We start from the raw sequence: 11,309 nt of genomic DNA on the forward strand, positions 1-11,309 counted from the left end.
AACCTCCGCCTCCTGGGTTCAGGCAATTCTCCTGCCTCAGCTGGTACTACAGGCACGCGCCACCATGCCCAGCTAATTTTTTGTATTTTTAGTAGAGACGGGGTTTCACCACGTTGACCAGGATGGTCTCGATCTCTTGACCTCGTGATCCACCCGCCTCAGCCTCCCAAAGTGCTGGGATTACAGGCGTGAGCCACCGCGCCCGGCTACCATTTTCCTTTTTTTAAAAAAAAAAAAATTATTTTTTTAAACTGAGACAGGATCTGGCTCTGTTGCCCAGGCTGGATGCCCCGGTGTCATCTCAGGTCACTGCAACCTCCGCCTCCTAGGCTCAGGCCATCTTCCCATCTCAGTCTCTCGAGTAGCTGGGACTTCAGGTGTATGCCACCATGCCTGGCTAATTTGTGTGTGTGTGTGTGTGTGTGTGTGTGTGTGTGTGTGTGTGTATTTTTTTTTTGGTAGAGACAGGATTTTGCCATGTTGTCCAGCCTGGTATCAAACTCCTGGCTCAAACGATCTGCCCACCGCAGCCTCCCAAAGTGTTGGGGACTGAGCCACCATGCCCAGCTCATATGTCATTTTTGACAATACTTTCAGCCCCACTACTGTAACATCACCAAGTTAGGTTGATTGATTCTATCTTCTAAATACCCTTTTTCTTCATTGTTTCTACTACTGTATACTTGATGTACGCTTTTCAGGATTACTTTAATCGTTTGCTGTTTGTTTGTCCTCATTGTGCCTTATTTATATAATCTTCTACATACTGCAGGATTGGTTTTTACAAATGTAAATCTCATGAGGTCACCCCATTGTTTAAAAGAAAAAAAAAAGGAACCACCCTTCAAAGGCTTATCATTGCCCTCTGGATAAGGTCCAAGCATGCAGGGCTTACAAAGGCCCTTTGCTGTCCAGCTTTTGACATTCTGTTTAGTTTCAGCTGCTCCCCTGCCCCCTGCCATTCCAGTCATATACTGATTGCCCTATTTCAAGTTTTTGTATGTGCTCCTCTATGTAGAAGTTTAGATTCTAAACCTTGCATTCCCTCACCCAGATCCTTTATTTTTTTTCCTTTTTAGAAGGCCTTTCTTACTCTTCATGGCTATGTTATGTGCCCTTCTTTTTTGTGTGCCCCCAAATTCTTGTCCTGTTGTTGGAGCACATTGTAATTGCCCATTTACTTCTCTGGGAATCAGGAGCTGCTGTTACTCACGTGTCAGAAGATACAGACAGACTGAAAGTACAATCAGTAGGAATTTAGCAGAAGTCAAAAGATTATTTGATAAATTATTTAGAGAAGACTTCATGGGAGCGGGCTAGTATAGATATGGACCTTGAAGGAGGCATTCATGAAGGTATGGTAAGGTTCTATCACTTTAGGTGGATTAAGCCTGTTAAATATTCATGCATGTAGACCTAGGAAGTATCATGCTGAGGGCAGAAGCCATGACAAAAGTGACATGTTGGACATTTTTCATCATGGCTTTTGTATTACTTACATGGAACAAGCAAAGGACACAATTATGCTGGTGAAAGAAGTGCATGGAGGGAATGGGCAAAAGATTTTAAGAACTTGGGGGTTTTGACAAGAATAAGAAGCAATGATATACTTTATGGAAAGTGTAATGAATTTTTCAAGGATAATTTTGACCATATATACTAATTTCAGAGCTTACCTATGTTTATAAACCCCGGACTTCCGGTGGAAAATGCAACTAGGTAATTTCTGGATATATTATAGAATCTTCCACAAAACTCCTATGTACAGTGTTGTAGAAAGTGGTCCGAGTAATGTGGTGTGTTTATCTAGAAAAAAGTTGGAAATGAGATAACTCAGGTAGAAAATAACTGCTCACAGTGCAATTGTGTGTGTTCCAGTCCATCGCTCAGTTGACAGTAAAGTGGAATTTCCTGTTTTTTATGAGAATGTCTGCAACATCGTTGGCGCTCAGTACACGTGTGCATAAACGAAATAACGAGAATGCTATTCCCATCTTGACGTGTTTGTACTTTCAGCATCTTAAAAAGTATGTTAGATTAGCCACTTTAAAGTAAAAATACCTTTATTGTGTTTTGTAATACAGCACTGATTTCAGCTATTTATAAAATCTAGTTTGTCTGTTATCCAAAAATACTAGATTTATAAAAATCTCCCCTCAAATTTCAAGAAAAGAAGCATTTCATGTTTAAACATAAATTTTTTATTTTTGTTTTTGACGTGGAGTCTCACACTGTCACCGAGGCTGGAGTACAGTGGCGTGGTCTCGGCTAACTGCATCCTCTGCCTCTGGGTTCAAGTGATCCTCCTGCCTCAGCTTCCTGAGTAGCTGGGATTACAGGTGTGCACCCCCATGCCCGGCCAATTTTTGTATTTTTAGTAAAGACAGCGTTTCACCACATTGGCCAGACCGATCTTGAACTCCTGACCTCTGCCTCCTGAAAGTGTTGAGATTACAGGTGTGAGGTACCTTGTCTGGCCTAAACATAAATTTTCACTATTGGCTTTCTTATGTTTTGCTGGCATGTTGTTGAAGTAATACCATTTCTGATTGCCCAAAAGATTAATATCTCCTCAGAAAAAAAAAAAAATAGGCCAGGTGCAGTGGCTCATGCCTGTAATCCCAGCACTTTGGGAGGCTGAGGCAGGCAAATCACCTGAGGCTAGGAGTTCGAGACCAGCCTGACCAACATGGTGAAACCCCGTCTTAAAAAAAAAAGAAATTTAGTATCTCCTCAGTGACCTACACATTGGCTCAATCCTTTGTAGCACTCTGAGTTGTATTATACTGACTTTCATCATTAGACAAAGCTGCTTGAGGATGATGGCAGGTAGTACATGAGAATTACCTGTTTAGAGTCCCAGCAAGTTCTTTTCAAACCACTCACTTGTGTGTTCTTTGTCCCCACTTTCCAATTTGAGCCAATGAGTACTCAGTTCCCCTGACAGGTAAAACATTTGATAACCTTGTGGGTGACTGATATGTGCATTCACTTTTGTGATTATTGTTGTGTTGGTTCCTGTGGTGTATACATATGTCAGTACTTACTAAATATTTTTTTTTTTGGTTGTGGAGGAGATGGAGTCTTGCATTGTCACCTAGGCTAGAGTGCAGTGGTGTGATCTCGGCTCAGTGCAACTTTTGCCTCCCAAGTTCAAGCAGTTCTTTTGCCTCAGCCTCCTGAGTAACTAGGAGGCTGAGGCAAGAGGTGCACGGCACCACGCCCGGCTAATTTTTGTATTTTCAGTAGAGACAGGGTGTCAACATGTTGGCCGGGCTGGTCTTGAACTCCTGACCTGAAGTGATCCACCCGCTCCAGCCTCCCAAAGTGCTGAGATTACAGGCGTGAGCAACCATACCCAGCCAAATTGTGTAATTTAAGTACGTGCAGTCACCGAATGTCAGTTATACCTCATTAAAGCTGCTTAAACGTTCCTCACATGATCTACTCACCATCAGTAGGCCAGTATTTTATTAATCCTGGTGTCTCTGGAAACCTTTTGGGCTCTGTACGCCTCCTCACCTGCTCCTTAAGGTCCCTGTCTTGGCCAGTGTGCCCCCACCTAGCTAGTTCCTCGCCTCTCTTGTTTCCCGCTCTGTCAACCTTTCTGCATGCCATAGCACTCTCTTTAGAAGAGAACAACCTCATGATGCTACAGCCATTCCTGTATACTCCAGCTGTTACTCTTAAGCTGCCCTTGTGTCCTAGGAGCTGTGTCTCTCAGAGGGTCAACGTGTACAGGCAAGACATATGGGGCTTCTGCCCTCCTTGTGCTTAAAGATGGATGGGCACACAGGAGCACCAACTGTAGAAGCAGGCCCCCAAGACTATTGGGACATGTCAGTTAGGTATACAAGTGGTAGTATAAATGAAAGTTACTAAGCTCAGTACATTCCAATGAAAAGGTATGATTAGATACTCTGTTGAAGCTTCTGAAAGTATGCCCTAAAGACAGCAGCATAAGAATTGCCAACTTGATTTGATTTCGGGGGCTCCCTCTTAATGAGAATCTTCGGGGGATGGGCCTGGATATCTGCAGTTTAACAGGGTTTCTTAGAAAACCACTGTAGGGGCACCTAGAATGACAAGAGCCTGGCTGGTGGACACCAGTAGAAGCTGATCTTCTGGTTAGTTTGCTTTACCCAGGGCTTCCTCACAGTATAGACGTGAAAATGCTTTGGCCATCAAGCAGCATTTTGCCTGGCAAGGTGCATGCATTTAATGGTTTCCCTGAACATGTATGTTCAAGTTCCATAATTTGGATGAAAATTATATGCTTAAATGTATTAAATAAACTTTTCTTTTTCCACAGAACTCAACAAAAATCCAGTGGAAGGCTTTTCTGCAGGTTTAATAGATGACAATGATCTCTACCGATGGGAAGTCCTTATTATTGGCCCTCCAGATACACTTTAGTAAGTATAAAGAAACTGACATCTTCAAAATGGAGCCCTTTTAATTCATTGAATTCAAAACTATTTTGGCAAACTGAAACGAAATTATTTTTTAAGGAGCAGGAGAAATGGCTCTGTTCAGCATCCTTTGTACTGAAATTGATCATTGAAGGGTTTTTGTGTTCTGCTTGAAGCTCTAATGTCTAAGATCTGTTGCTATGAAAAGCAATAGTTTCAGGCCAGGTGCAGCGACTGACGGCTGCACCCCAGCACTTTATGAGGCTGAGGCAGGCGGATCACCTGAGAGGTCAGGAGTTTGAGACCAGCCTGGCCAACATGGCGAAACCCTGTCGCTACTAAAAATATTAAAATTAGTGAGGCGTGGTGGCACACCTGTAATCCCAGCTACCCAGGAGGCCGAGGCAGGAGAATCACTTGAGCTCAGGAGGCAGGAGAGTTATGTGTTTTTGGACGTTTTTATAGAGAGTGTATTATATACATCAATGTCTTAAGAAGGCTAAGGAGAATTTTTAAGATTGATTATTTTTGTGGTTCTCTAATTGGGTCCCTACTGAATACTGGTTAGAATCTAGGTGTTCTTATCCTAAACTAAACTAATGGTCACTTTCTCCTAATTTATTGAAAGTTATTTTTAGACTGTATGATAATCTATTGACTGGCTATTAGTTGTTAAAACAGTGACTTAAGGATAGACAATAATGTAGTGGTATTCAAGAACAGTAGAAGAGAGGTAGAATTTAAAAAATATTTTGTGTAGTACATTTCTAGATGCAAAGACCACAGTCTTCTTTTCTGCTCTGAGTGTTTGCAGACTAACTTACATTTACTAACATGTATTGTTTTGTAAGATGCATCCAGACTTGCTTACATTGGTGACTGGTACAAGTTTCTGTTTTTTATAGCAGTTGAGGTATTGGGGAAAGAAATGAAGTGGCCTTCTCAAAGCCATACAACTGAGTGACAGGGACAGATCTAGATCTGAGTTTCTTCAAGTCTGGACTAGACCTCCTCACTCAGCCTTGATCTCAGTGGTGCTAAGTGGATAAGGATTTGGACACGTCAAACATTTTATTGGTGATGGTCAAGTAGTTGTTTTTAGGTTTTCTAAGTTTGTAGCTCTTTTCCTCCACAGAAAACAGCAGATGGAAAGGAAGATTTGGAGCTATTTCTATGCCAGGCCAGGCTGATACATACAGAGTTGAGCCGTACTGTGGACATTGGTGTCTGTGATAACTATTGCCAGTCAGAATTTTTGCTGTTGTGTTTCCTGATGGTAGTTTGCATTGATAAGTTTTACAAACTGAGATAACTAAATTTTGTCACCCCACATGATTAAGGTTTTTGACAGATAACAGTAGCCATTGAAGACCATTTTGTGTTTCCTTGTAACCTTACTGTTATTTGAAAGCAAAATTCTTGACACTTTTTTCACCAAAAGATGTTTGATGCAGCCAAATCCTTATCACTTATCACACCTTGGATGTGAGCCCAGTGAAGACACAGCAACATTTCAGCGACAGAATCTGGTTACCCTTGTATTATGTACATGAAAACAAGAAAAACTCTGCTAAACAGATGTCTGTATGGGGCATTGGTTAGGAATCCAGATTGGAACTCAATTCTAAGGGCCTCACTGAATTTTTTGAGATGGAGTCTCACTCTGTCTCTCCGTCCGGGGTGCAGTGGCATGGTCTTGGCTCACTGCAGCCTCTGCCTCCCCAGATTCAAGTGATTCTCCTGCTTTAGCCTCCCAAGTAGCTGGGATTATAGTTTCCCACTACCATGCCTGGCTAATTTTTGTATTTTTAGTAGACACAGCATTTTACCATGTTGACCAGGTTGATCTCGAACTCCTAACCTCTCAGGATTAGATATACAAATACTTACCATTGTGTTACAGTTGCCTACAGTATACAGTACAGTAAAATGCTGTACAGGTTTACAGCCTAGGAGCAATAGGCTATATCATAAAGCCCAGGTGTGTAAGTAGGCCATATCTTACAGGCTTGGGTGTGTTCACTCTGTAATGTACAAAATCACCCCAGATCTTTCTCAGATCATAATCCTATTGTAAAGCCTCACATAACTGACTGTATGTTGTATAACTCCAGCTCCACCAAAGAGAACCACTTTTTGTTTTCACTAATAAAAACCCATTTCTGGTGTTTGGCATACATTTTTTAAAGTGTTGGCTGTTGAATTGAGACATGAATCACCGCCATATTCCTGGCAGCTCCTCTGGAGTGTGTACATGCTGCCGAGAAAACTGGTGGTCACTTCTGGACTGTGCCTTTCTGAGATCAGCAGCCTTTGCGCAGGAAAGAGAGAGCACGCTCCTAGGGCGGGACCTGAGGAAGGCAAAGGAAGGCACAGGGTAATGAAGAAAGGCTTGTGAGAAGGGCCTTTTCAAATGCTGCCAACAATCAAGTACTTTATAGAATGCCTAGAAAGTATGTGTTGTCTTAACAGGAAGTAGTGATGTTGCTGTAGTTATTTCAGTGGAATGGAGAGAGGAGAGGCCATCTTGGAACTGACTGAAGTGCACTGTTGTGAGTGGACATACAAACCTTATGTATAAATAACTGCCTGTGAAGGGAAAGAGAGGCTTGGAATGGGGTGTGTGTTATAGGACTGAAAATAAATTAGTGTAGGCTCAGATGGTACCCAAACCTAGGTGGTTTGTATATTCAAGGCTGTATAATTAGATAATAGAAGTAATACTGTACCAGAGTTCTGTAAAAGCTCGTGTGATTATCTCGCTATGCCATCATTAGCCCTTATTTAGTCACTAGACAGCACTCCACACTCTTTTCAGTCTATGTAACTGAAAGCTACTACATCCAAGAGTTACTTCACAACTCCTATAGTTACCACAAGTCTTAATTCAGTCATACTCATCTTTTTATTTTCATTAATGTGTCTTTCCCTTACAGTAGTCTTTAAGGTCTTTCTATGAAATGTACATTCTGAAACTGGTGTGGTATACTCGCTGTTTTCAAACTGATTATCAAGCAGTATGGATAGCCACTCATATCCACAGAAATTAAGATTTCAGATAGAAGTGGCAATAGGTTTGTAAGAAGGTTTAGGCTGGGCACAGTGGCTCACATCTATAATCCCAGCACTTTGGGAGGCTGAGGGTGGATCACTTGAGCTCAGAAGTTCAAGACCAGCTTGGACAATATGGCAAAACCCTGTCTCTGCAAAAAAAAAATAAGTAAGTCAGCCATGTTGGCACATGCCTGCAGTCAGGAGGCTGAGGTGGGAGGATCACTTGAGCCTAGGAGGTGAAGGCTGCAGTGAGCCAAGATCGTGCTCTGCACTCCAGCTTGGGCAACAGAGCTAGACCCTGTCTTAAACAAATAAACAGAAAAACCCAGAAAGTTTAAGAAACCCAGATATCACTGGATAATTATAACATTTATAAATTTGTATTAATGAATGGTGACTGTATAACTTCTTTTATCTCTCTTTTCCTTTCATCACCAGTGGCTGGTCTGTTCAAGGAATATGCTTTATTTATTTTGTTTTTAACCACTGGCAATGGCTTGAAGAATTTGGAGAATCTTAAGATTATGTGTTTTGTAGTATTGCCTTACCTTGGGTGGATATAGAAAACGAAGAGTCAGTTAACCAAAACTCTGAATTACATTCCTTTACAGTTGCAAAATTCCATTCCTGTTACAAAATTATTTTGCGGTCCTGTGTAAGACATAGAGGCAGAAGCCATCTGTTCTGTAATGAAATTCTGGAGGGAATGAACCTAGTGCCTACACTGCTTAGAAATGGAATGATCAATGGTAATGCCATACCATTTATCCTGTGGTGTTGAAGAACGTGGACTTCGGGGACTGCCTTGGTTAGCTCCCCAACTCTTCTACTTTTCTGAATTGAGTGACTTTGAACAATTACTTCAATTTGGTCTTAGCAGTTTTATTTCTAGGGTAAACACTCTATGCTTAGGAAATGTTAGTGCTCAACGTTCTATTGCTTATAATAACAAAAAAAAAAAAAAAAAGAAACAAATATCTTATTTTTTTCCTTTTGCGGTTTTGTTACTTATCTTTGTAAACAGTCAAAAATTTGAAGGGCACTTTGTAGTAATTAATTAGACTATTTGAAAAACGGTACCGAAAGTTTGTACTATGGTATTGTGTCCCTAAGAGATTAGGGTCCTTAGTAACAGAAATAAATTCAAAAGGGTCACTGCTTAGCAGTCCACATAACTACAGAGTAGAGCACAAGCTACTGGCTGTGAACAGAAGGAGCCTTCATAAAAATATTGTCAGGTATTTTCTAGCATTATGCCCTACCACGAAAGGGAATGCCTGTGGCAATGCCATTGTTTTTTTCTGCTGTAAAGAAAAGGCTGTATCCCTAAGATACACACTTAATGAAGATGATCTCAACAGAAGCTCCAATATTTTTCTTTTTTCACTGTTCTTTCTGAAGTTCATCTGGATGTTCCCGAGCAATTTTCTAAACCTTTCATTGTTAATTGGCCTATTAAAAGTAGAATTCTTCAGCAACACACAAAGAAAAGACACAGGCTAAAATAGTCCATACAGATACACTGTGAAATAGGTATATTTGGATATAAATATAACTTGCCATTCCATTATTTTTTCTAGTGTCTATAAAGTTTTTAAATGGAGAATTTCAAACCAATGATGTGCAAAGCCATTCTCATGACACAGTCACTTAAACATATTTTTTTAAAATTTATTTTTGCTCTTTTTTTCATAACATTCTTGGAGTATAAACTTAATAAGTATGGGAAAATTTTATTTCTTCCCCTTGTCTTGTGGAATAATTTAGGTTCCCACTCTGGGCATGATTCACAAAATGAGTAAGACCACAGATAAAAATGACAGAGAAACACAGGCAATGAAGAAAACTGCTAAAAACGAATGTCCCCGCATACCCAGTATCATGCCAGCAATGACGGAAATGATGGTAAGCCCAAGATTCTGAATGAACTGCCTGAAGCCACGTGCAGTTCCCAGCTGATGTTCAGGAACTACAGACGCCACTGTTGGCCATAATGCACAGGCAGGCAATGAATAGAAGATTCCCAGAAGACACACAAGCAACCCCAGGGTTCCACATTGTAAAGGCCAGCACCATGTGGGACACAAGAGTGGCTGCTACCACACACAGAACCCAGATGGTGTTCTTCCCTGTCTCATCTACCAGGAGCCCAAACACTTGACATGGCAGCTGATAGGACATATACAACACTGTTAATTGCACTCGATTCCTGGGTAGAAAATTCAAATTTCTCTGTAAAGAAAACTTTCCCAAGTCCAGTAGAGGGAACTTGGCAACACAATAGCAGACACAGATGATAAATATGAGCCCTAGGAGTAAGGAGAAATCCTTTACATCAGTTAATTAAAAAATTTCACCTTTTTTTTTTTTTTTTTTTGCTCTTTATGAAGGATTCTCTTTGCTCTGTGATCTAAGTAAGCAAGAGCCAAGGAAGGCACAGATTAGTGAAAGAATATATGTTACACTCCCAGTCCTAAGCGTGACCCCAAAGGTTGTGTGGCCGGCAGACCCCAGTGAAGCCTCAGTGTTAGAATATAGGCAGCTCATGAAGTCACGTTACTGTACTTCTAGTTCTAGCCATTTTAAATTGTTGGAGTCCAAACACCAGGTTTAATTCCTTGTCTTTAAACCAGCTCACGGCATATGTATTCCGGGCAGCTGCTAAGCACTCTGCACCAATCCCAAATACAAAACTTTGAAATTCCATCAGCCAAAAACCATTAAGTATTCCACCCAGAACAAAAACAACCTGTCCAGTGCAAATAAAGCAGCTAAAAATAATTGTGTCCCATCATATTCCAAATACTCAGTCTTTTTTTTTTTTTTTTTTTTTTTTTTAAAACACACAAAAAAAATACAAAACTACATTGGGCCAAGAATATCAGGCATATAGCAGCCTGAATTTCACGGTATTCACCTGCATATCCTGTTTATCCTGAGTCTGAAGGACAGCAGGATTATCATAGCAAAAATAGCTGCCAGAGCCAATGAAGCACATCAAAAACAGAATCCAAAGTTGTTGCCAGGTGACTGGAGGCCCCAGAGGGCCAGCATTGCCCAAGCTTTCTCATCCTTCTCCTCCATTGTGCCCGTGGGAGACCGTGAGGCCCAAGGGGTGACAACTCCAGGACCCAGCAGAAAGCGGCACCTGCAGAGCACAGCCAAGGCAGTGATCACCTGACTCCAAATAAGAATAAAAAATAGTGAACTGGGGCAGATAAAATGAATGGACAAGAGACAGGTGCAACAGGAATATAGATTAATAGATTAATGTTGACCACATTTCAGACAGCAGCATACAGTACATCATTTAAATAAAATAAATATGGCAGAATGGTATAGGATTTGATCCTTGAAAGATTTTTATAATTTAACACAAAAACAGTAAGGGAAGCCTCATGGAAGAAACTTGAACTAGGCCTGGGTTTTTCAACTCTTTCAAATGTGAAACTGCTGGCTACATACCTCTTTTTTCATTTTTGAGACTGATTCTCATTCTGTCCCCCAGGCTGGAGTGCAGTGGTGCAATCTCAGCTCACTGCAACCTCTGCCACCTGGGTTCCAGCAATTCTGCCTCAGCCTCCCAAGTAGCTGGGATTGCAGGCACCTACCACCGCACCCAGCTAATTTTTATAGTTTTTAGTAGAGCCGGGGCTTCACCATCTTGGCCAGGCTGGTTTCGAACTCCTGACCTCCACCCGCCCAAGCCTCCTAAAATGCTGGGATTACAGGCATGAGCCACTGTGCCTGGCCTCCATATCTCTTTTCAATATCATGGTAGTAATTGTACTGCAGTATCTGTGATGAAGATAATATGTAATTAAAGGGAAGATATTTTGAATT

The 11,309-nt window shown here is 41.2% G+C and overlaps 1 protein-coding gene and 1 pseudogene across 1 annotated transcript in view; one reads left to right on the plus strand and one right to left on the minus strand.

Moving 5' to 3' along the window:
• UBE2G1 (ubiquitin conjugating enzyme E2 G1) overlaps positions 1–11,309 on the plus strand; it is a 100,951-nt gene that overhangs the window by 59,684 nt on the left and 29,958 nt on the right. The window contains exon 2 of the mRNA XM_017512180.2: positions 4,313–4,415. Within this exon, the coding sequence (XP_017367669.1) occupies positions 4,313–4,415 (103 nt within the window). The remainder of the gene's footprint in view (positions 1–4,312; positions 4,416–11,309) is intronic.
• LOC108291729 lies at positions 7,791–10,479 on the minus strand (annotated as a pseudogene).

This window comes from Cebus imitator, unplaced genomic scaffold, assembly GCF_001604975.1.
Source record: "Cebus imitator isolate Cc_AM_T3 unplaced genomic scaffold, Cebus_imitator-1.0 Scaffold464, whole genome shotgun sequence".
In the NCBI taxonomy this organism is placed as follows: Eukaryota; Metazoa; Chordata; class Mammalia; order Primates; family Cebidae; genus Cebus; species Cebus imitator.